This window comes from Ursus arctos, unplaced genomic scaffold (genome assembly GCF_023065955.2).
Source record: "Ursus arctos isolate Adak ecotype North America unplaced genomic scaffold, UrsArc2.0 scaffold_12, whole genome shotgun sequence".
NCBI lineage: Eukaryota > Metazoa > Chordata > Mammalia > Carnivora > Ursidae > Ursus > Ursus arctos.
The window spans coordinates 63,876,614-63,902,988 of record NW_026622786.1 but is presented as its reverse complement, the minus strand read 5'-3'; the positions used below and the strand labels follow the sequence as shown (position 1 = coordinate 63,902,988).

The 26,375-nt window shown below is 36.9% G+C and overlaps 1 protein-coding gene across 3 annotated transcripts in view; it reads left to right on the top strand.

The window, feature by feature from the left end:
- ZFYVE9 (zinc finger FYVE-type containing 9) overlaps nucleotides 1-26,375 on the top strand; it is a 170,865-nt gene that overhangs the window by 113,685 nt on the left and 30,805 nt on the right. For all 3 annotated transcript variants that reach the window (XM_044383877.3, XM_026498096.4, XM_057310792.1), the window contains 4 exons: nucleotides 36-191; nucleotides 13,359-13,583; nucleotides 15,144-15,226; nucleotides 23,688-23,792. In XM_044383877.3, the coding sequence (XP_044239812.3) occupies nucleotides 36-191; nucleotides 13,359-13,583; nucleotides 15,144-15,226; nucleotides 23,688-23,792 (569 nt within the window). The remainder of the gene's footprint in view (nucleotides 1-35; nucleotides 192-13,358; nucleotides 13,584-15,143; nucleotides 15,227-23,687; nucleotides 23,793-26,375) is intronic.

The following is a 26,375-nucleotide window of genomic DNA, read 5'->3' as shown; positions in this document are numbered from 1 at the left end:
GTGTCTCTATTTTTATATTTTTATTCCATTCATAGATGTGAACAGGAAGTGCTGGTGCTTCACAACCAAGGGAATGCATGCAGTGGGTCAGTCTGAGATAGTCATTCTTCTGCAGTGTCTGCCGGATGAAAAGTGTTTGCCGAAGGATATCTTTAATCATTTTGTGCAGCTTTATCGGGATGCTCTGGCAGGTGGGAATGCTTTATGACTTAGTCTGCACCCTTTATAAGACAATAAAAAGTTGGGGGGTTGCCTGGGTAGCTCAGTTGGTTAAGCATCCAACTCTTGATTTCAGCTCAGGTCTTGATATCAGTGTCATGAGTTCAAGCCCCATGTTGGGCTCCAAGATGGAGTGTGGAGCCTACTTAAAAAAAAAAAATGAGGGGTGCCTGCGTGGCTTAGTTGGTTAAACGTCTGTCTTCTGCTCGTGTTGTGATCCCAGGGTCCTGGAATCAAGCCCTGTATAGGGCTCCCTGCTCAGCGGGGTGCCTGCTTCTCCCTCTCCCTCTGCCCCTCCCTCTGCTTGTGCGCGCGCTCTCTCTCTGTCAAATAAATAAATAAAATCTTAAAAAAAGATGATAAATTTTTGGATTCAGATGCAAAATAATAGTTATAAATTTGGAAGCCTGGCATTGGACTTTGGTATCGATGGCAAGTTAGAATTTGCCAAGGCTTAAGGAAATAAAAATTTTAGTACTTTACCTGGTGTGGTTTTTATTATTTTAGAAAGGCTAGAATCAGAGTTGTAAGATAATCCATTGACCATGATGTAAGAATATTTTTCTTTGAGTGGCTTAGGGGTCATGATATTGGTACCTGGTAGAAGGAAGCATAATCATAACTTACTACTTGTTTCTTCATTTAACAACATCTATATAATCATAATGTAAGTATTCTTTATTTAATTTTCAAGTTTTAAAAACCATTGGCATGGGCAACTTTATTATGGTTTCAAGATAAGCTATAAGTATTGTTAGCCCTACCAATGTAAAAGTAAATGCCTAGGTACTGGAAAAGACTGAGGATACTAATAAAAAGACATATTATTATAAGTTGAGAGAGAAGAAATATATTTATGTGTATTGTTTGGAATTACAAAGTTAACCTCCTCTGATTTAACAGAGTAGGTAAGAAGTGGTGTGGTTGAGCTGCATTCTCATTATCATAACAGGAAGTAAAAAAAACAATATCTGTGGTTGGTAAATAGGGAAAGAGTAGTATAATAACTATAACAAATGAATAATAGAAGAGATTGTCTCTGAGGAACAAGGCTTGGAAAGGGAAGTGAGGTTGACCAGGGCATTAAAATTATTTTCATGTGGGGCGCCTGGGTGGCACAGTGGTTAAGCGTCTGCCTTCGGCTCAGGGCGTGATCCCGGCGTTATGGGATCGAGCCCCACATCAGGCTCCTCCGCTATGAGCCTGCTTCTTCCTCTCCCACTCCCCCTGCTTGTGTTCCCTCTCTCGCTGGCTGTCTCTATCCTGTTGAATAAATAAATAAAATCTTTAAAAAAAATTATTTTCATGTATTACATGGTAATATTTTATAAATATATTAAAACCATAAATTAGTCATACTTTCTAAATGCAGTAATTCCCCTTGTGAGATTCTGTGCCAAAAAAATTATCTAAAAAGTAAAATATACTTTGTACATGAAAGTGTTTATTGCAGTATTACTTAAATTTAACACAAAAATTTAGAGGTAACCAAAATGCCCAGCTATAGGTGAAAGGTGTAAAACTGTGTTATACTGATTAGATATATGCATCTTTTTAATAACGTTTTTAAATTATTTTTATTATTATTTTTTATTAACAGTGTATTATTTGTTTCAGGGATACAGATCTGTGATTCGTCAGTCTTACACAATACACAACGCTTGCCACAACACATACCCTCCTCAGTGTCTATCACCCAGCCACCTCATCCCTCCCACCCCTTTCTACTCCAGCAACCCTCAGTTTTTCCTGAGATTAAGAGTCTCTTATGGTTTGTCTTTCTCTCTGGTTTCATCTTGTTTCATTTTTTCCTCTTTCCCTATGATGCTCTGCCTTGTTTCTCAAATTCCACATATCAGTGAGATCATATAATAATTGTCTTTCTCTGATTGACTTATTTCACTTAGCATAATACCCTCTAGTTCCATCCACGTCATTGCAAATGGCAAGATTTCATTTTTTGATGGCTGCATAATATTCCACCGTGTATGTATATCTATCTATCTGTCTATCTCACATCTTCTTTATTCATCTGTCAGTGGACCTCTGGGCTCTTTCCATAGTTTGGCTGTTGTGGACATTGCTGCTATAAACATTGGGGTGTAGGTGCCCCTTCGGATTACTACATTTGTATCTTTGGGGTAAATACCCAGTAGTGCAAATGCTGGGTCATAGGGTAGCTCTATTTTTAACTTTTTGAGGAACATCCGTACTGTTTTCCAGAGTGGTTGCATCAGCTTGCATTCCCACCAACAGTGTAGGAGGGTTCCCCTTTCTCCTCATCCTTGCCAACATCTGTCATTTCCTGACTTGCTAATTTTAGCCATTCTGACTGGTGTGAGGTGGTATCTCATTGTGGTTTCGATTTATATTTCTCTGATGCCGAGTGATGCTGAGCACTTTTTCGTGTGTCTGTTGGCCATTTGGACGTCTTCTTTGCAGAAATATCTATTCTGGTCTTCTGCCCATTTCTTGATTGGATTATTTGTTCCTTGGGTGTTGAGTTTGATAAGTTCTTCATAGATTTTAAATACTAGCCCTTTATCTGATATGTCATTTGCAAATATCTTCTCCCATTCTGTTGGTTGTCTTATGGTTTTGTCGACTGTTTCCTTTGCTGTGCAAAAGCTTTTTATCTTGACGAAGTCCCAGTAGTTCATTTTTGCTTTTGTTTCCCTTGCCTTTGGCGATGTGTCTAGGAAGAAGTTGCTGTGGCTGAGGTCAAAAATGTTGCTGCCTATGTTCTCCTCAAGGATTTTGATGGGTTCCTGTCTCACATTTAGGTCTTTCATCCATTATGAGTCTTTTTTTGTGGATGGTGTATGGAAGTGGTCCAATTTCATTCTTCTGCATATGGCTGTCCAATTTTCCCAACACTGTTTGTTGAAGAGACTAGACTGTCTTTTTTCCATTGAATATTCTTTTCTGCTTTGTCGAAGATTAGTTGACCATAGAGTTGGGAGTCCATTTCGAGTTTTCTGTTCTGTTCCATTGATCTGTGTGTCTGATTTTGTGCCAATACCATAGTGTCTTGGTGATTACAGCTTTGTAATAGAGCTTGAAGTCCAGAATTGTGATGCCACCAGCTTTGGTTTTCTTTTTCAACATTCCCCTGGCTATTTGGGGTCTTTTCTGGTTCCATACAAATTTTAGGATTATTTGTTCTAGCTCTGTGAAAGAAGTCGATGGTATTTTGATCGGGATTGCATTGAATGTGTAGATTGCTCTAGGTAGCATAGACATTTTCACAGTTTGTTCTTCCAATCCATGACCGTGGAATGTTTTTCCATTTCTTTGTGTCTTCCTCAATTTCTTTCTTGAGCATTCTGTAGTTTCCTGAGTACAGATCCTTTGCCTCTTTGGTTAGATTTATTCCTAGGTATCTTATGGTTTTGGGTATGATTGTAAATGGGATCAACCCTTAATTTCTTTTTTTTCTGTCTTGTTGTTGGTATATAGAAATGCAACTGATTTCTGTGCATTGACTTTATATCCTGCCACTTTACTGAATTCCTGTTTGAGTTCTAGCAGTTTTGGGGTTCTAGCAGTTCTAGTCTTTTGGGTTTTCCACATAAAGTATCAGAGACCTGGCAGGCCATTAAGGACTGGCATGATATATTCGGAGTACTAAGTGAAAAAAAATTCAGCCAAGAATACTTTATCCAGCTAGGCTGTCAATGAAAATAGGAGAGATAAAAACCTTCCAGGAAAAACAAAAACTAAAAGAATTTGCAATCACCAAACCAGCCCTACAAAAAATATTGAAAGCGGTCCTCTAAGCAAAGAGAAAGTCCAAAAGTAACATAGACCAGAAAAGAACAGAGACAATATACAGTTAACTGTCACCTTACCGGCAAGACAATGGAACTAAATTCATATCTTTCAATAGTTAACCTGAATGTAAATGGGCTAAATGCCCCAATCAAAAGACACAGGGTATCAGATTGGATAAAAAAGTAAGACCCATCAATATGCTGTCTGCAGGAGACTCATTTTAGACCCAAAGACACCTCCAGATTTAAAGTGAGGGGGTGGAAAACCATTTATCATGCTAGTGGACATCAAAAGAAAGCTGGGGTGGCAATCCTTATATCAGACAAATTAGATCTTAAACCAAAGACTTTAATAAGAGATGAGGAAGGGCACTATGTCATACATACTTATAGGGTCTATCCAACAAGAAGATCTAACAATTGTAAATATTTATGCTCCTAACATGGGAGCAGCCAATTATATAAGCCAATTAATAACAAAATCAAAGAAACACATCGACAATAATAAAATCATAGTAGGGGACTTTAACACCCCCCTCACTGAAACGGACAGATCATCTAAGCAGATCAACAAGGAAACAAGGGCTTTAAAAGACACACTGGACCAGATGGACTTCACAGATATATTCAGAACATCATCCCAAAGCAACAGAATACACATTCTTCTCTAGTGCACATGGAACATTCTCCAGAAGAGATCACATCCTGGGTCACAAATCAGGTCTCAACTGATACCTAAAGATTGGGATCATTCCTGCATATTTTCGGACCACAGTGCTTTGAAAAAAGAACTCAAATAGGTGGAGGCTAAAGAGCATCCTTCTAAAGAATGAATGGGTCAACCAGGAAAAGGTCTCGAACACACAACCTAACCCTACACTTAAAGGAGTCTTACCGTTGTTACCTATAGTTTGTTTTGCCTTTTGTTGTAAAAGAAAAATGATTTTATTTATATTATCAATTCAGTATTCAATGTCAGTATGAAAGATCACTATCATTATTCAGTTCAATCAAAATTACTAAAATTGCCATTTTATTTTCTCCATATCTGTTGTTTTAGTATCTTATGTTTCCATTTGGACTTGGTTTTCTTGCTGAAATACATCCTTTTAGTAGTTCTCTTAGGGGAGCTCTGTGGTTGGTAAACTCCATTAGCCTTTGTATGGCTCAAATTTTTATATTTTACCATCCCTCTTGAATAATTCATTGGTTACAAAATTTCAGGTTAACAGATTTTTTTTCCCCTCCCCTTTCTCTTTGTTCTCTCCTTCCTTACCTTCTTCCTTTTACCTCCCCTTAGGAAGTACTTTGAAGATATGACTCCATTGTCTTTTGGCATCTCCTTCAGTCTGGTTTTTTTTCTTTCTTTTTTTTTTTCAGCCTTGGGCTTTTAGGATTTTCTTTTTATCCTTAATTTTGTGCAAGTCTGTTACTAAAGTTTTCTGTGAGTTTTTGTAGTCAGGTTTATTGAGGTATAATTTATATACAGTAAAATCCACCTTTCCAGACATACAGTTTAGTGCGTGTAGATGAACAGATATAGTCAGGTAACCACTACCAAAATCAGCATACACAGCATTTCCATCATGTCTAAACCCTGCTTCATGTCCTTTTGTATTTAATCCTCTCCCCTTACCTTCTGCCCCTGGCAACTATCAATCTGATTTCTTTCCCAATAGTTTTGTATTTTCCAGAAGGTTTTATAAATGGAATCTCACATTTGTATTTGGCTTATTTCATTTAGCATAATGCTTTTGAGATTCATCCATATGATTGAATGTATGTACATGTTGTAGTTTATACATTTACCAGCAATGTATGAAAAGTTCCAGTTATTCTGGATCCTTGCCAGACTTGATATTGCCTTAAAAAAATTTTTGTGTGTGTGCTTTTCTAATGAATGTGTTGTAGCATCTCATTGTAATTTCAGTTTGCATTTCCCTAATGGCTAATGATATTCAGCATCATTTCATATGCTTATTTGTCATCTGTAACTCTTCTTTTGCCCATTTAAAAACTGAGTTTTCTTAATGAGTTTTTAGTACTTTATAAATTTTGGACACACGTCCTTTATTGGATAGTGCATTTTTCAAGTATTATATTCCAGTGCATGGCTTGTCTTTTCATTTTCTTAACTGTCTTTCAAGGAGTATAGTTTTAAATTTGGTAAGTCGAGTTTATCAGTTTTTCTTTTATACTTTATACTTTAGTTTCCTAAGAAATCTTTACCTTAACCCAAAGTTACAAAAATTTTCTCCTATATTTTTTTCTAGAAGTTTTATAATTGTAGCTCTTACATATAGATCTATAATTCATTTTGAGTTAATATTTGCACAGCGAGTGAGGTTTTGGGGAGTAAGAATTTCCTGTTCTTGTCAAGAGTCTTCTAGCTGAACTAAAAATCAACTTGACATGAGACAGATTAATAGGAGAAAATAAAATTTAATTCATACATATGCAGAGTCCATACAGACATGGAAATTCCAAAGACAGGCAAAGTGAGGTATATATGTCATTCTGAACTAAGGAAAATGGGGTGGTAGGGGGCTGGGACTTCAGAGGGAAGGAATGCAATTCACAGGAAGATGAAAAGAGTTAATGTTCAAATGTTTTCTGGGCCACCCAGAAACAATGTGACATAGAGAACTTTGATCAAGCAGGCCTGTGTAGGTTCCTTCATGTCTGCCATACCTAGTTCAAAGTATAATGTAGTTATCTGTGGTGATAGCTTTCTTCCCAGATCAGGTCCTTTATTTAAATTTTTTGTAGGCAGTTGTGTGAGAGGTAAAGAGCTATTCCTGAATCTGCTGGGTTTTAATAGCTTTTTAACCCAAAATAATCTTCATGTCAAAGTGGCCCATCTGAGGGGCAGCCTGCCCTTGGCCCGTACAGAGAGGTAAGACTCAAAAGTTCTTTTTTTTTTTGCTTATGGATATCCAATTGTTCAGCACACTTTGTTAAAAAGACTATCCTTTGCCATTGAATTACCTTGATATTGTTTTTGAATATTAGTTTGTATTCTGTGTATAGATCTCTTTCTCTATTATTCCATTGATCTATATGTGTACATATATGGGGATTTAGTTTTATTTTTGCTGTCTAGTGCCAAAAGTGTACTTTTGATCTGAAAACACATTTCTTTCTTTAATTTGGAAAATTCTTGGTTATTATCTCTTTGAATATTACTTCTTTTTCATTCCCAACATTGTCTTCTTTTGGAACTCCTTTTTCATGTTAGAGCCTCTCAAATCAATCTTGATCTCTGAACTGTTGTTTTGGGTAATCTTTCTTTGCCTTTTATGCTGGATCCTAGGGTACATTCTCTCTTCAAAAAACTCATTAATTTAAGAGGAATATTAATGTGAATTGATTAATATTTACATGGACATAACAAGGCTTACACTGTTACTAATTTTCAGCTTTTAGATTTAACTTTGGAACAAGGCAAGAAAACAAAATTATAAACAGAGAATGTAAATATTAACCTTGCAAGTGAAATCATTTTTATCTTTGAAAAATGCTTTTTGTTCCTCTTCAGTCATGTGCAGCCTTATGTTTGCAGACATGTTTATCTTTCAGCTGTTCTTTGGGTATCCTAAATCTAATCCTTGTGAATTGAGAGCATATTTGTGGACCAATTGAAGCTGCTTTAAACCTTCTGGAGGCTTTCCACTACAATTAGAATAAACTCCAAATGCCTTTGGCCAACAAGATCGTATATGACTTAGTACCTAAAGATTTCTTTGACCTTATCTTTTACTGCTCTTACTGTAGCTTTATCTACATTGATCACCTTTGTGACCTCTGAACCCATCAAACTTATTTCTAATTCTTGGTTTTTGTACTTACTGTTCCTAGACCTGGAATGCTATTCTTTGCAGATCTTAACTGGTTGGTATCTTCTCTTCATTCAGGTCTGTTGTCAAATGTTTCTGCCTCAAAGGATTTTTCCCTGACCCTCTTAAGCTAAGGAAGTATTCTCTCCCCTTTTCCCATCAATCTTTTACATTACCTTCCTAGTTTTATTTTCTTCAAAACATTTACTACTAACTTTACTAACTGATGTTGTTTGTGTTCCTCCTTTAGAATATAAGCTCTGTGAGGGCAAGATTTATCTGGCTGAACTCTGTGTGCCAGCCTTTAGAACAATAGTCTGGCACATTGGAGAAGCTTAATAAAAAAACCTGTGGATTGAAGGAATCAGTAAATTGATATGATGTCTCTAGGAGTAATTTTGTTTGTCATTTTGTGGAAAAGTACCTGGAGGAAAGGAGTCCTGAGAGAACACTTCTATTAATAAAAATGCTGTGCTTATTCCTGACTTCTTGTTCCCCTTGGGACTTGGAAACAAGAGTAAATACTATCGAGGTCAACCTAAGTAAGAGTAGGGGCGCCTGGGTGGCGCAGTCGTTGAGCGTCTGCCTTCGGCTCAGGGCGTGATCCCGGCGTTCTGGGATCGAGCCCCACATCAGGCTCCTCTGCTGTGAGCCTGCTTCTTCCTCTCCCACTCATGCTGCTTGTGTTCCCTCTCTCTCTGGCTGTCTCTGTCTCTGTCGAATAAATAAATAAAATCTTTAAAAATAAAAATAAAAAAAATAGAATACAAAAATTTAAAACAAAAACAAAAACAAAAACAACCTAAGTAAGAGTGTTTCTGAGGCCTCAAGTGTCTCTGATCCTTGAGAAAGAAATACCATGGGTCACTCATGCAGATTATTTGGGAAGTTTCTGTAATTTTGTATCTTTGAAAAAAAATTTTTTTAACTATTTCTCTTTGTCACCTACTCTACTGAAATCTTCCTTATTTTGTATCTTTAAATTGTGGTCGCCTGAGTTAACCCAGATGAACTTTTGGTTAACTTACATTTCTTATATAGATTTATCAAAAGGCAAAGTAAATTTTAAGGTACCGTATTAATAATGTGTAGGTTATTAATAAACTGCAATCATTTTTTAATTTTATTTTTATTAATAATTTTGTAATGTCACTAATAAAGTTATAGGCCTCAAATACAATGGAGTTCGATTTTTTTTTAATGTGGAGGTTTATTTCAGTCTAAGAGTATAGGTGCATACTCACTATTAACTTAGAAAAAAATGTATTTAGACATTTTTAAACCACCATCTCTTGCCAATTTTCTATCGCCACGAGTATTTTTTTTTTAAAGATTTTAGTTATTTATTTGACAGAGATAGAGACAGCCAGCGAGAGAAGGAACACAAGCAGGGGGAGTGGGAGAGGAAGAAGCAGGCTCATAGCAGAGGATCCTGATGTGGGGCTCGATCCCAGAATGCCAGGATCACGCCCTGAGCCGAAGGCAGACACTTAACGACTGTGCCACCCAGGCGCCCCAATCCCCACAAATATTTTGAAGAAAAATTGTAGGTGGATTACAGGAGGGGAAAAAAGAGATTTTAAAATAGTAATCTCTCAAAGAATATAAATAATTGATAAGACATCTATTAAAAAATGATAGGTATCCTGTAAATATTTGTGGAATGACTGGGAGTCTGTCAGGTTTTGTATATCTTAGAACATATTTTACTAATATGTGTATCTCTTTCTCTTTTTTGGACCAGTATCTTAACAGTACATATCGTGTGGTAAAGGTGTGATTGATTAATCAATGTGTAGTAATTGTTTCAGATTTTAGTGGCTTGCTATTATTTCTCATGGCCATAAAAATTACACAGCTTATAATCTTCAGTATTTCTGAAGCAGGTCACTTTTTTATCTGTAAAATAAGAAGAAGAAAAAAAAATGTTTCCTAACCAGTGTGTTTCCAGGGAAGGAGGGACTTCATTGGTGTTTTCATTATCGTCAATAATTTTCTCGTATTTTTCGAGTTAAAGATGTCATATCATGGTTTGGATTTTTAGTCTCTTTTTACAATTAATTGTGAATCTTTTTGGTAAATTAAATTTATTTTGTATCTGTCTATGAGCAAAGGAGCCATGGTGTTGCTGCTTTTGCAAAGTAATTTTTCAACCAATGAGAAAGTAAAGTGGAAGTAGTTATGAAGAGGTGATTTAAGACCAATATCTAGTATTTATTTATTTATCTATTTTAAAAGATTTATTTGAGAGAGAGAGACGGGAGTATGCGTGCTCAGGGTGGGGAGCAGAGGGAGAGGGAGTAGAGAGTCTTAAGCAGACTCCCCGCTGAGCATGGAGGTTGATGCAGGGCTCAGTCTCACAACCCTGAGATCACAACCTGAGCTGAAACCAGATTTGGATGCTTAATGGACTGCACCACGCAGGCACCCCTCCAGTATTTATTGAGCACTCACTGCATGCTAGGCCATATTCATTGTTTAATGTGCACTATTTCATTTCTTCTTGACTACAACTCTGTGAGATTCATACTGTTCTTGTCCCCATTTTACACATGAGGAAACTGAGAGTCACCAAGGGTGTAAGTAACTTGCCAAAGATCAAACACATAGTTGATTAGTGGCTGAACCCAGGTCTGAATTCAGCTGTATCTTCTCTAAGTCCCATGTCTTAAAAAAGCAATAAACTGCCTCTTGAACTTTCTGAAGTTATATGGTAAATCTCACGGATGTTGTAAACTGAGGAAATGACCTTAAAGGAAGTACTCATGCTTAACTGCAGTTTATTTATTACAAAGAACACCAAGGGACTATCCAAATTCTTTTGATAGCTTGAGGTTTAGTTATATGTTAATATTCACGAATATTAATATTACTTGAACCATTTGTTTGGAATTCCATTTGAGTTATTTGTGAGGATAAACATGCTTTGAAACAAAAGGAAGCTGTTGCATAGATAATAAGCTGTATTTGAATTGAATTTAAAGATGGCTGTAAGCACTTTGAAGAACAAAGTTAAAATTACAAATTTAAGATGGAAAATTGCAAATTACTATATATGTGTATATATTTTAAAGGCAGTATGATATATGGGAAGACTAGGAGATTGAAAGATCTGCTTTCTAGATCTCATTTTGCCGCCATTTTACCTTGTGTCTTTTGAGAGTCGCTTTACCTCTACTCCTAACCTTCAGTTTCTTCACCTGTGAAATAAAAATCCCAAAGTTCAGGGAAATAATACCTGCTCTGTTAACCTGGTGGCACTGATCTGATGATTATCTGATCAAGGTCATGTAAAATCGCTTTGTAAGCTATTGATACAAGCCTTTGACATTCTTGCCAGGTCATTTAAGCTCAGAAGCAAGAATGGGTATCTATTTTATTTATATGGATTCTGTAGTGGTCTTGAGGCTTATAGAATTAATTCAGTGGATTCATTGTATTGAATGTTCCCATAGAGAAGTACCTGTATAAACAAATATATAACAGACTTTATGAGTTCAAGAGCTCCAGATTAAATTTTCAATGAAAGCTTGTCTTTGTCAGATTCTCCTGCTGTTTTATTTTTGCCGGTATCTACACCTGTGGAATGCTGCTTGTTTGTAGACGAGGTGGTACCTGACAGTCTAAACTAAATCACTCGTTAGGATTGATAGAGATTTACCTTAGAAAAAAATTTTAAAGAAAGTAGATGCTTACAGGATAACACATATTTTATAATATAAAGGGGTGTAGTGAGGAATCTGAGTGTGATTGAGACAGGGAGGAGAAGGTTTTTAGGTGGTAGAAGCAAAAAGGTAAATATCTGTGGAAAAATAACCAGTAATAGATTATCCATAAATAATCCAGTCTCTAATAGGGAGATCCCCAAAGGGATAATGAATGAATGCCTGAGTACCAAGCCAACATAGTTTTTACCTTTGAGTTGTATGCCCCAGGGCAATCTTATGAAACATAAGCATTGTGCTCTTATTAGAACTTTAGAGGAATGATATTGAGTACTCTCCATTATAGATGGAAAAAAATCTTCCATCTCTTTTACCTCCCTTTCTCCTCCCCCAGGTTAAAAGATGAAAAATTATACAAATCTTACTCTAAAATCTTTGATAAAGCAAAGAAAATCCTATAATATTTGGCTCATCATTATATGTATATGTACATTATGACAGTAATAGTTGCAAATTTTTGAGAACACACTCTGTGCCATGTGCTGTTAGGCATTTTGTATAAATTCTATCATTTATTCTTCACAACAGGTCTGAAATTTGTAATTTCCCCCATTTTACACAGATATTGAAGCTCGCAGAAGTCAAATAACTTACCCCCAAATCACATAATAGTGATTGAACTAGTATTCAGAACTATACCTCTGTGACTCCATAATTTGTGATTTTCTTTTTCCCCAAAAAATACCATACCGCTTCCTGGATATGGAGATTTTTTTGCTTTTATAGATCTGTCCCAGCAGCTCAGATGTACAGCTAGATTTGGCTAATCCTGGGGCTAGAGTCCTGCCCCTAAATGTATTTGGCAGATGATAATGTTCAGGTGAACATGGCTGTCAGCCACAAAGCTTCTCTGAGTCTCGTGGGGAGGTGTTCCCTTCACTTGTGGACCCTACTGTCAACATAGCTTCCTACTTCACTCAAGGAATCTGTGACCCATCATTGAACTGTTCTGTGGGCAGACTCCAGTTTTCCAGAGAGTAAGCATTAAGTTTTCTGATGAGGATTCTGCATTTTCTGTTGTTTCTTTCAGAAATATCGGAAGAAGCATACACATGTCTAGGGAATCTATCTCCCATTATGGAACAGTTCCTGTTGGGAAGTTCTTTTGTAATTCTAAACTGAGGAAAATCTCTTCCTAATGAAAGGCTGATTTGTCACTCTTGAATTTAAAAAATATTTGAATTAGAAAGTGCTTAGTCAAGAGCATTTGCAGCCAACAGAAAAAAACCTAATATGAATTTAAATAAGCCTTATGTTATGTTTCATATTTGTCTCACCCAAAATTACAAAACATAAATCCTAGGATACTACCTTCTCCATAAATTTTCTGCCCTCAATGTCTCATACGTAACTGTACTTGTTGTCTTAATTCATTATGTTTATGAATTGACTTTATTCACCCAATGAGATTGTAAGCTTTGCAAGAGCAGGTACCTAGTAGTAACATTTTTTTTCATGACTTTTGAGGCAGTAATTCTTATCCTGAGACCTCTAAAGTAATTCATACAGTAGAGCTGTCCAATCTAAGGAAGGCACTTCAATATTTTTGGCTTTTAGCTAGATAGACTTCTACAGTGTGATAATAAAGCTATTTCATACTCACCAGAGGGCCCTGATAAAATTGGAAAACAAATTTTCATTTAATAAATACCTTTATTAAAAAAACAACTTTATAAACATGTCTTTCATAGTGAAAGTTTGGGAATCAGTGTTCAGCCATTTCTGGCCTTATGTTAAGTAATAATGATGACTAAGAATATGATTGATTTATTGATAGAGAGTAATTAATGAACTTTTTGTTTTAGGAAATGTTGTGGGCAACTTGGGACATTCCTTCTTCAGTCAGAGTTTCCTTGGCAGTAAAGAACATGGTGGATTCTTATATGTGACATCTACCTACCAGTCACTGCAAGACCTAGTCCTCCCAACCCCACCTTACTTGTTTGGGATTCTCATCCAGAAATGGGAAACTCCTTGGGCTAAAGTGTTTCCCATCCGTCTAATGTTGAGACTTGGAGCTGAATACCGACGTAAGTAGTAAAATAGCTTCTTCTATGCCATATGACCAAGATGTGATGACTCTTTAAATAAAGGCCTGAGATATTCAGACCCCCTCACCTCCAGTGATACAATCCAGCAGAGGTTTTTTGAAATAGCTAAGCTAAATTTGGTCATTGTCTTTACTTACTTTAGCTTTAACGGTGAGGATTAAAAATCTCAAATGAGAAAGTTAGTGATTATTTAATACCTTGTAAACTTACTGGTTTTATATAGTTCATTGATAAAAATATGTTCATCTTCAGAAAAAATGTATTGGAATTTAACAAGTAATTTTTTACAGTATCTGTAGTGAACATTTTTTTTGGTAATTTTGTTGGAAAATAGTTATGACAAATTATATCTTACATGACGTAACAGATACTGGAAACTAGTGGTGTAGAGATCACTCTTGGTAAAGTGAGCAATAGAAGAGCTTCCTTGCCCATGGGGGAACTCGTACAACTAAGTTGTGAGGGTTTTTTTTAAGACATTAAGGCCTAAATACAAGCTTTATTTTAAACTATATTTTCACCTAATCAGAATTGCCATGGTCTAGGAATTGGACCATTTGAACAAGGTTCTTAACTCTATGACTTACTAGCTCTGTACCTTTGGGCAAGTCACTCAATCTTTCAGTTTCTTCTGCAACTGGAAAAAATAATACTTGCCTTTTACATTATGTAAGATTGTTAAGAGGATCAAATAAGATAATGAACTATTTTATGAAGCATAGCACAGTATATTAATGTTTTCAGCAAGTCAGCTTCGTTCTTCCACTTATTTATTAAGTAAGAATTTAATAAAGGCCTACCATTTGTGACAAATCCTGGGAATTCAGAAATAGATAAGACATGGTTTATAGGCTCTTGATACCTTTGTAAGGAAGATATACAGATATTGTGATTACAGTAGTATATTGTGTTAAAACGCATGTTCAAAGTTAACAAAGTTCTTCTGGAGTTCCAAGATGGACTCTTGAATGAAGGAGTTGAATAAGAAACATTTCTTGGACCAGTCTGCTTCTGGCCTGAATTGTAAAAGAGGCATATCAGTCAGCTAGATGAAGTAGGGAAAGGAAAGGATTGTAATCAGAGGAAACAACATGTATATCTTCCTGTCTTTTACAGGCAGTTCACCCCATAAAGTTCAAGGAGTAAGCCAGCTAATAGGTCATCTCATGTTTGGCTATTCTAAGGAGGATCCTGATTGGGAGGTATATAAGAGTGAACACAGAAGAATTAGGAGAGATTTGTTTCCCGGATCATATTAATCCAGTTTGAAGAAGAGCGCTTCCTGAGACTTTGTAGTTCATTTTTAAGACAGCTGCATCAAAAGGCTTATTCTTGTCATCAAAAGACTTACTCTGGTATGGTTTGTAGAAGGCTCAGAGTTTGTCTTTGATGCTACCATGCTAAATATTTTTGACCCCTAAATTTCATATGCTCTAAAACATCTATTACAGTTATATTTTGAAAACTTTATGAACCATGATGTCTTTTACCAAAATATTAAGCGGTCAAACTTAGTCTCATTATTTCTCATTTCCGTAGTTTATCCGTGCCCACTCTTCAGTGTCAGATTTCGGAAGCCATTGTTTGGAGAGACGGGGCATACCATCATGAATCTTCTTGCAGTAAGTTGGGGATTTTTATTTTCTTTTTCTTACTGGGGTTTATACAGGAGAAGGAAGAGAGGGCTTTCATTTTTTGTTAATAGCCATACCCCTGCTGCTTCAGGCAGGTGGATATTTATGCTGTAGGAAAAGAACAGCATACATATTCTTTGGAAAGTATATGGAGCTTTGGAGTGGAAATAGTACGGATTTCAGCCCTTGATTATACACTTACTATCTAAGTGACTTCTCACAGGATTATTGTGAAGACTAGAGGTAATGTATAATTAAAGCACCTAGCATTCTGTCTTGTTTTTAAGCTTGACGTCATATTGGTGTCCCCTTCTTATAGCTTATTTCTTAGCCCAGGATTGCTCAGAGATTTATTCAAATACCTCAAGTGAGTAAGGTATTCATTCTTTTCTGATGGATTTGTGTATAGGTTGGGATTCAGACTTTATTCTTTTCCTTTGCGCTGGGCTCTCCCATGTGCCTTTGCGCATGCACAGGCTCTGACTCTGTTGACCAAGGATGTTGGTTGGCTTGGGCCCACTAAGGTCTTTGCTTTACGTGTGCACAAACTAACCTTTAACCTTTGTTAAATCTCTGGCTAGTCTGCCTGCTCGTTACCCCAAACAGGCTAGCAACCTAAGCTAACTGAGCTGCCGGCCCTCTGTTTTCACTAGCCACTGAGATTACCGCTGTAGCTGTACCCCTCCAAGTACGATCCTTCAAGTAGCAGAGCTTATTGTTTTCGCAGACTATCTTGAACTACCTGAGAGGGCTGGGGCACAGCCCCAAGCAAGGTCACAGACTCAGCTCTACCGTGCTTGCTTGATGTTGAGTAGCTTTCATGCATAAACACATCTCAGTGTGTTGTATGCCTTTGGTCTAATTCCAGAGCATCGTAATGATTGTTTTTTAAAAACCGTTTACCCAGCTTTTTAGTTGCTTTTTGAGGAATGGATTTATTTCCTCACTCTGTCATGCAGTTGTTATAGTTTCAATTATGTTTTAAAGAGATTTAAATAATAAGAAAAACTCTTGTAGCTTTACCTATGTAGTTGCCATTTTCAGTGACCTTCATTCCTTTGTGTAAATCTGTATTTCCATCTGGTGTCATTTTCCTTCTGCCCGAAAAATTCCCTATTACATTTCTTGTGTGGGTCTCCTGGTGAGAAACTTGTTCGATATTTGCATTTCTAACAACATCTTTATTTTATCTTCATATTTGAAAGATATTTTTGCTGGATGTAGAATTCTAGGTTGGCCATTTTATTCTTTGAGTATTTTAAAGATGAATAATAATCACTCTACTGTCTTCTGGTTTGCATTGTTTCAGACAAGGAGTCCATTTTCCCTCTTTGTTCCTCTCTACATAATGTTTTTTCCTTCTCTGTTTGCTTTAAGATGTTTCTTTTTTATCACCGGTTTTGAGCAGTATGACTATGTTCCTTGATATGGTTTTTGTGTGTGTGTTTCTTGTGCTTGGGGTTTGTTGAGTTTCTTAGTTTTGTGATTTTATAGTTTTCATCAAATAACATTTTCTGTCTACCTCCTCCTCTCCTTCAGGGACTCTAATGTTACAGATTCATTAGGCTGCTTGAAATTGTTTCACAGCTCACTAATGCTCCTTTTTTTTCTTTTTCAGGCATTTTTTTTTCCTCTTTATGTTTCATTTTGGATGGTTTTTATTGTTGTGTCTTCAAGTTTAATAGTCTTTTCTTCTGCATTGTTAAAGCTGCCAGTTCCATCTTTTTTGGGGGGAGGCGGGTGATCTCATTGTAATTTTCATCTCTAGAAGTTTGACTTAGGTCTTTTTCAATATCCTGTATGCCTGTACTTAATTTTTTGAACATCTGGAATATGACCATAGTAACTAGTATAAGGTCCTTGTTTGGTAATTCTAACATCTCTATCAGTTCTAGTTCAGTTTCCATTGATTAACTACCCCCTTACTTTGAGTCGTATTTTCCTGCTTCTTTGCATGTTTGGTATTTTTAAAATTTTATTGGATGCCAAATATTATGGTTTTTCCTTGCTGGGTGCTGGGTATTTTTATATTCCTATAAATATTCTTGAGTTCTGTTACAAGTAAGCCAGTTAACTTACCTAGAAATAGTTTGATCCTTTCAAGTCTTGCTTTTAAGATTTGTAAGGTGGAACCAAAGTCTTATTTACTACAGTACTAATTATTCTCCACCTAAGGCAAGACGGTTCTGAGTACTTGTAATGACTCTGGCCCTATTAGGAATTAGGCCAAACTTCACAGATTAAAGGCACATTTCTTTACGAGGCTGTTGTTATTTCAGACACCAGCTGCAAGTTTAGGGATTCCCAGGCTACCCATACTTCTGACTAACTGGATACAAATGTTAGCATTCCCCACTGCCCTCTCAGTTTTGATAATTCACTGGAGTGATTCACAGAACACCGCGAAGTATACTATACTTAATGATTACAGTTTTATTGTAGTAAGGAAATACAAATCACGGCCAGTCAAAAGAAGAGACACGCAGTACAAAGTCTGGGAGAATCCCACACAAGAAGCTTCTGTGTCCTCTGGGACATGTCACTCTCCTGATACATTGATAGGTAGCATGCACAGAGTAAGCACCTGAACTTTTGGGTCCTGAGTTTTTATTGGAGTTTCCTTACCTAGGCATGATTGATTGAGTCATTGGCCATGTGATTGAACTCAGTTTCCAGCCCCCCTGATATCATGTGCTTCAAAGCCCCATCCTCTAATCACATGGTTGATCTTTCTGGGATGGCCAACCCCCATCCTGAGTCATCTTGTTAGCATAAACTATCTAAGGACCCACCTTGAGTCACTAAATTAACATAAACTATCAGGGATCCACCACTGAATAACAAAGACACTCCTATCACTCAGGAAATTCGGGAATTTAGAGGCTACCTCTCAGGAACCAGGAGCAAAGGCTAGACAAATTCTTTGTCATACAATAATATTTGTATTATAATTGAGCCAGCCAGGCACCCCCAGAAGTAAAACTTTTGAAATTATATTTTAATCTGTAAGATTTCTCTCTTTCTTTCTCTCTGTCTCTTTTTGCCTCCCTCCCTCTCTCCCTCCTTCTACTCCAGTCCCATCCCTTTGTCACTCCCTGGCAACTTTAGTTTTTAGTCACATTTTTGACAAGGTAATTTTTCTTACTAATTATAATCTGCTTTAGAACAAAAAGGAGATATTTATCGTGTAATCTAGTAGCATAAACTGATATTTATCCTATAATCTGGTAGATAAACTAGCAAAAACTAGTAATCTAGTTTTTATGACCTATATCAATTCACTTATACAAATTTCAGTGGATTATCTACTGAAGTATCTTGCTCTCCATCACCACTGTTAGGGAGGAAGATTTTTTCTCTACCTTTCAAAGATACTTCCAGCTGGTCTAAGAATTAAATTGACATGAGACAGATTAACAGGAGAAAATTAAATTTAACTTTGGATATATGAGATCTTCACACACACACACGAGGGGTTCGAAGACAGAAAGGTAAACTGAGTTATATATACCATCCTGAGCTAAGGAATGGGATAGGAGCCTGGGGCTTCCAAAGGGAGGAGGACAATTCACAAGGCAATAGAATAAGAACAGATGTTTGATAATTAGATATTTGCCCTACCATACAGATGGGTCACTCAGATAGAATTTATCTCTGGTAATAACTCTAATTCTGGGAAAGCCCCTCAGTTTAGATTCTTCTAGGTGGTTTAGACAAGGGCAAAAGTTTCTCTTGAGCCTACAGGGTCTCAATTGCCTTCAGTTCAAAGTGGCACATTTGGAGGAGACTTGTTTTAAACCCCTTTACCCCCTTCTCTGTCTCTAGATTACTAGGATTTACAATCTGTTGATTCTAACACTTTTCCATTGTCTCTCACTCCCTTTGCTTTTCCCTATCTTAAGATTCCATGGTTTCATAATTAAAATCACTTTGTTTGGGGGACATAATTCTAGTTTCTCTCTCTCTTACCCTCTCTTGTGGTGGCCTGGCAAAATGTAAACCCTAGTTAAATTTACCTTTCTTAAAAAAAAATTCATTTATATACAGTAAAATTCACCTTTTGTGGAGCATACTATTAAGAGTTTTGACAAATGTAAAGAATTAGGTTACCACCACTGTTGCAATTAAGATGTAGAACAGTTCTGTCACTCCAGAAAATTTACTGGTGCACCCCATTGATCCTCTGTCCCTATAGTTTTAGCTTTTTCAGACTGTCATATAATTGGAATTATACAATATGTAGCCTTTTCAGTCTGGCTTCTTTTACTTATCATCATGCATTTGAGATTCATCTGTGTTGTTATGTATGTTGTTGGGGAGGAAATAATCTTTTTCCTCTACTTATCTTTGGTTCTTTTGCTGAGGCCCTATAAATTAGACTGGCCAAAGAGTGATTAACGGAGGCATATTTGGGGGTGGCATATTCTGGTAACCTTCAATATCAATAGTTCATTCATCTTTACTGCTTTGTAGTATTCAGTTGTACATATTAACCACAGTTTATCCATTTACCTGTTGATGGATCTGTGGGTTGTTTCTCGTTTTTAGTAACTATGAATAAAGCTGTTGTAAACATTCATGTATGACATTGACTAGAAAGACATCACAAATATTTTCTCCCATGTTTCTTTGTAGAGTGAACATTAGTTTTCCTTTCTCTTGGGTAAATACCTGGGAATAGGATAATTGAGACATATTGTACATTTAGTGTTATAAAGAACTGTGAAACTTTTTTCCAACACGCCTGTAGTAGTTTGCAGTCACAAGGAATGTGTAAGAATTCTTTCTTTCTTTCTCTTTCTTTCTTTCTTTCTTTTTTTTTTTTTTGTCAACACTTGTTATTTCTCTTTTTTTGTTTTTAGTTTTTGCCATTCCAATAGAAGTTTAGTGGTCTTAATTTTTGTGATTTTAATTTGTGTGCTTCTTTTTTTTTTTTTTTTTTAAAGATTTTATTTCTTTATTTGACAGAGATAGAGACAGCTAGCGAAAGAGGGAACACAAGCAGGGGGAGTAGGAGAGGAAGAAGCAGGCTCATAGCGGAGGAGCCTGACGTGGGGCTCGATCCCATAACGCCGGGATCACGCCCTGAGCCGAAGGCAGACGCTTAACCGCTGTGCCACCCAGGCGCCCCTAATTTGTGTGCTTCTTATGATGAATGGTTCAGAGCATTTTTTTCACGTGTTAATTTGCCTCTTTATGTTTTCTTCAGCAAATCTTCGGATTTTTGCCCATTTAAAAAATATGGTTGTTATTTTCTTGTTGAGTTTTGAGAGTTTTTCATGTATTCTGAATATAAGCCCTTTGGTAGATTTGTATCATTTGTTATATTTTCTCTCAGCCTACAGTTTATCTTTTTATTCTCTTAACAGTGTCTTTCACAGAACAAAAGTTTTTAATTTTGTTTAAGTTCAGTTTCTTTCTTTTCTTTTTTTTTTTTTAAGATTTAATTTATTTATTTGAGAGAGAGAGTGCAAAAGAAGGGGGGAGGGGCAGAGGGAGAGGGAGAAGCAAGCTCCCTGCTGAGCAGGGAGCCTGAGAGACCCAGGAGCCTGAGAGACCCAGGACCCCGGGATCATGACCTGAGCCGAAGGCAGACGCTTAACTGACTAAGCCACCCAAACACCCCTAAAATTCAATTTCTTAATTTTTTATGGAGCATGCTTTTTGTATGATATCTAAGAACTTATTGACTAGAAAGACATCACAAATATTTTCTCCCATGTTTCTTTGTAGAAGGCTTATAGTTTTATATTTATGTTTTATATTTAGGTCTATGGCCCATTTTTAGTTAATTTTTGTTTATGATTGCGAGGCTTTGTTAGAAACTTTTTTTCATTCAAATGTCCAATTGCTCTAGTACCATTTGTCGAAAATGGTACTCATTTCTTCATTTACTTGCCTTTACACCCTTATCAAAAGTCAATTGGGGCACCTGGGTGGCTCAGTCAGTTAAGCCACTGACTCTTGGTTTCAGCTCAGGGCATGATCTCAGGGTCCTAAGATCAAGCCCCTTATGGGGCTCCGCACAGAGATTCTGCCCCCCCCCCCCCGGTCCTCCCATCCCCCCACTTACACTCTCTCTCTCTAAAATAAATAAAATCTTTTTTTTTTAAAGTCAGTTGACCATACCTGTGTGAATATACTCCTTCCTTCATTGATAATTTTATCCAAGCCTGAATGTCGATGAAGACAAAAAGAGTAGCCTATTCAATGCTCTCACTTTAGATTCGTGACCAATACCATTAAAGAAGCTCTCAGACTTACCTGGCACTCTTTCCTGGTCCATAACACATTCCTATTCTATGTTTTCTCAAATTTCCAGTCCTCTTCTCCTTTTCTCACTTTCAGCTGGTGACTCAGCCCCAATTTCCTTGAGTAAATAGAAGCAGTCGAAGACAATTTTCACACCGTTCCATCCAACAACTTACCAGTATCTATACATTTTCTTTTCTTAGCTTCTAGGACACCTTTCTTTCTTGGTTCTTCTGCAGACTTCCGATTGGCCACTTTCCCCTTCCCATCATGTTCTGCCTCTCAGTTAATGGCAGTGCAGTCTTGTAGTTGCCCAGTCCGTATAATTCAGAATATCTTTGAGTCTTCTCTTTTTGCACATTCCACATTCAGTCCAGTGACAGATATTGTCAGTTCCCTATTCAAAATTTATCTAGAATCTGATAACTTCTCACCACCTTTTAAATTGTTAATACTTTGGTCCAGGTTATCACTGTCTCTTGCCTGAATTATTTTTATATGTTTATCTGATCTCCTTTCTTCTCTCCTTGTTCCCTTACCTTCTATTCTTTACAGAGAAGTGAGAGATCTGTTAAAATAGGTCAAAAACCTTCTCACAGTAAAGGCAAAGGACCTTATGGTGGCCTACAAAACTCTGTGAAATCTAGCTTTATGCTGTCACTTTGACCAGAACTCCTGCCACTCTCGTTCACTTTCCTTCAGCTACACTGGATGTGGTGTGTGTATGTTTTACCCTACAGATACTCATTGAGTGCCTAGGCTGTTCCAGGCATTTGGGATATAACAAGAAGAAAACAAGTGGGAGTCCCTGCTCTCTTGGAGCTTACTTTAGAGGGAGGAGACAGTTAATGATGGGGTTGTGGAATACAGGTGAGGTTCAGTGGGGTGGAGTGGGAGCCAACGACCAAGAAAGAATTCTTGAGACGTCTTTGGTACAAAATGGTGGTTTATTAAAGCACAGGGACAGGACCCGTGGGTGGAAAGAGCTTCTGCCCCCGGTTGTGAGGGGTGTCTGATTATATACTGTGGGGTTGGGAGATGTAAGGGAAAATGGAGGCTGAGAAAGTACTTTCATTTGTTCAAGAAGGCTCACAGGATACCGAAGGCCTTGCCATTGTCAATTTAAGGTTGTTTTTCCCTCTAGCAAGGCATTAGCATTAAGATAGTTGGGAACTTCCTGGAGGCTGCAGATTATAAGGACATTTAATTGTATCCACATTTCCTTCTGGAAGCTAGGTTATTGATAGAAGTGCTTTGTTCTTGTAGACTGCTGAGACATTTGTAAACTGAGGGAGACTCAAGTCTTGCAGGATTGTGGTATCTATAGGTTAACTATTTCTTTGTCCTTTAGGGCAGCCAGGAGTGCCTGAGGAATGTCACATACATCCCTTGTGGGGGGGGGGGGTTTGCGAGGTGTCAGTTTCTGCTTTGTCCTCAGCTTGCTTTCTGTTCCTTCATCATTAACAAATACAGAAAATCTTAAGTGGTGATAAAGCCGGGTAATAAACGTTCAGATATTTGTTTAATATTGTATATAAGGTGTATACGAGACTGTTAGGTCTTTCTTATGAGAATTTACAGTCTAATTAGAGAACTAGAATATACACATTAGAGTTTTCATTATACATTTCCTTATTATTTAAATTAATGAGATCTCTTAATTTTCACATTCTTTCCATTTGTGCTGCTTTTATTACTATAAATCAAATCCTGCCATCAATGAATTCTTTATTCCACTTCAGTCTGCTTTTTACCAGTGAAGTGGTTTTGGAATATAGGTGAGGTTCAATGGTGTGAGGTCCGGACCCTATGACCAAGAAAGAATTCTTGAGATGTCTTTGGTGCAAAATGGTGGTTTCATTATAGCACAGGGACAGGACCCATGGGCAGGAAGAGCTGCTGCTGCCCTGTGGTTGTGAGGGGTGGCTGATTATATACTTGGGAGCTGGGAGAGGTAAGGAAAACGGGAGGTTTCAAAAGAACTTTCATTTGCTAAAGAGGACCTACAAGATAATGGAGGCCTTGTCATTGTCAGGTTAAGGTTGTTTACCCCCCTAGTAAGGCATTAACATTAAGATAGTTGGGATATTCCTGGAAGAGTCACACATGTCCCACCCAGGAGTGGGGGGTTGGGGGAGGTTGCTTGGTGTCAGCTTATGCTTTATCCACAGCTTGCCTTCTTTTCCCTCATCACCAGGACTTCAGAAATTACCAATATACATTGCCAGTAGTTCAAGGTTTGGTGGTTGATATGGAAGTTCGAAAAACCACTATCAAAATTCCCAGCAACAGATATAATGAGGTAAGATTTACCATGAAGGCATATTTTTCAGTGTTAAATACACAAATGAAAATGAAAAATACGTGATTATATATAAATTTCATTTTTTAATTGACAGTGACATCCAGTTCATAATACTGTATGACTTAGATCAGTGATAAGGAATTTCATGACAGAAAATCCAGATGTTAGGTTTGTGATTTATTTAGTCATTAGTTGTGTCATTGATTGAGCTTTTGATACCATGATAATCAGTGATAGATTTGCATTTCGAGGGGCGCCTGGGTGGCACAGCGGTTAAGCGTCTGCCTTCGGCTCAGGGCATGATCCCGGCATTACGGGATCGAGCCCCACATCAGGCTCTTCGGCTATGAGCCTGCTTCCTTCTCTCTCACTCCCCCGGCTTGTGTTCCCTCTCTCGCTGGCTGTCTCTATCTCTGTCGAATAAATAAATAATAAAATCTTAAAAAAAAAAAAAAAAAAGATTTGCATTTCGATTAAGGTATAAAATTAACTTTATATTTGTAACGTTAGTGGTGGAATCTTTTCATTTTTCCCTCTTATTGTAAGTATATATTATTTTTGACGATACTTAACATTTAAGCATTAACATCCGAAATGAATTTTAAGTAAGGTTTCAAAAGCAAATAAATGATTGCATTTTGAATTTAGCTGTATTTTGTAACTATAATGAAATTTTGCATACTGTACACACATTACAGAATTATGTAAACAGTGCTCTTTGCCTATATGCCATGGAAGTCTTTCTTTACTTTTTTTTTATTTCATAAAAATACCTTATTGTTAAAAAAAATGTAGTTTTTATAAACAAGGAATTTGGAGCTGAAGTCCTCCACCTATTTTGTCCTGGGAATTCTCAGCTTTCTGCATTTCTCTTCGTTGGCTGCTTAAGATTCTTTAGTTGATCAGAGTGGCTTTAGCTGCAGGTTTTGAACCTATTAAAATGCAGAGTCAATGGAAGGTCAGTAATTCTTTTTTTTTTCTTTTTTTAAAATTTAAATTCAATTAAGTAACATATAATGTATTATTAGTTTCAGAGGTAGAGTTCAGTGATTCGTCAGTCTTATATAATACCCATTGCTCATTATATCACGTGCCCTCTTTAATCCCTCACCCAGTTACCCCATCCCCTCTACCCCCCTCCCCTCCAGCAACCCTCAGTTTGTTTCCTAAGATTAAGCATCTCATGGTTTGTCTCCTTCTCTGATTTCGCCTTGTTTTATTTTTCCCCTCTTCCCCTGTGGTCCTCTGTTTAGTTTCTTAAATTCTGCATATCAGGGAGATAATATGATAATTGTCTTTCTCTGATTGACTTACTTCGCTTAGTATGACACAGTCCAGTTCCATCCACGTCATTGCAAATGGCAAGAAAAAGGTCTGTCTTAAATTTAAAATCTTAAAATCAGTTGTAAAATGTCCAACAGTAATCATTATGGTTTACAAGAAAAATCTTATTTTTAAACATAGTTTGATATAATAATGGTTAAAATTTGTGATTTTTTTAAAAAAGATTTTGTCAGAGAGAGAGAAAGAGCATGTGTGAGTGCACACAAGGGGGTGGGGCAGCAGGCAGAGGGAGAGAGAGAAGCAGACTCCCTGCTGAGCAAGAAGCCCAATGTAGGACTGGATCCCAGGACCCTGGGATCATGACCTGAGCCGAAGGCAGATGCGTAACCGACTGAGCCACCCAGGCATCCCAAAATTTGTTACTTTATTAGAAGGATGGTAAGTCTGCAACTCCTTCCACTATTTCTTGGTATAATGTAAATTGCCTCTTTCCCTCTTTTTTTCATTTTTTTCCTTCTTTCTTTTTTTCCCCTTCATTCAGCCACTTATTAATCATTCATTTGTACGTTCAAACATTTTGTACTTTCACTTAGAATCAGGTAAATGTCTTACTGGATTTATAAACTCAGGAGAATGAGTTTTATGGGAATGACCTATGTGAAGAAAGCTTTAACCCATGGCTTTCAATGCAATGGCTTTTTTTAAAAGACAGTAGAAAATAGTAGCTAGAATGTGTGCTTTATTTTTTTCTGTGATACAATTAGCAGTTTTTATCTATTAGATTGTCCTACCTTGGAATAGCAAATATTAATAGATTAGATTAGGTCGTGTCAAATCTTTGAAATGAACTGATTTTTATATAATCTGTGCCCTAAGAGTCTTAAAAGAGATATGCTTTGAAAACACGTTTATTTCTCAAATTTGAAGTTTTATTATTTATTTCACAAACATTTATTAAATATATTCTGTGATATGAAGTACAAAGATGAGTTAAGAACATTATGCTTGCCTTCTGGAAGCTTATTGTCTGGAAGTAAAGATGATCAGATGTCATCCTCAAGCAGGTAATATACATTGTTAACCTTGGTGTTTGCAAGATGGTGCTTGGGAATTGGATCTGTTTATAAAAGTATATCTGTAAAAAGCTATGAGGCCTCCATAGTTATTTCATTACCGACCTAGGACATTTATGACAACAACTGCCATTTATATTACCTGTCTTTACCTGCGTCCTAGGTTTATGGTTGTGCAGGTTCAGATATCTTTTTCAGAAACAGTAACTGTATTTTTTGTTGT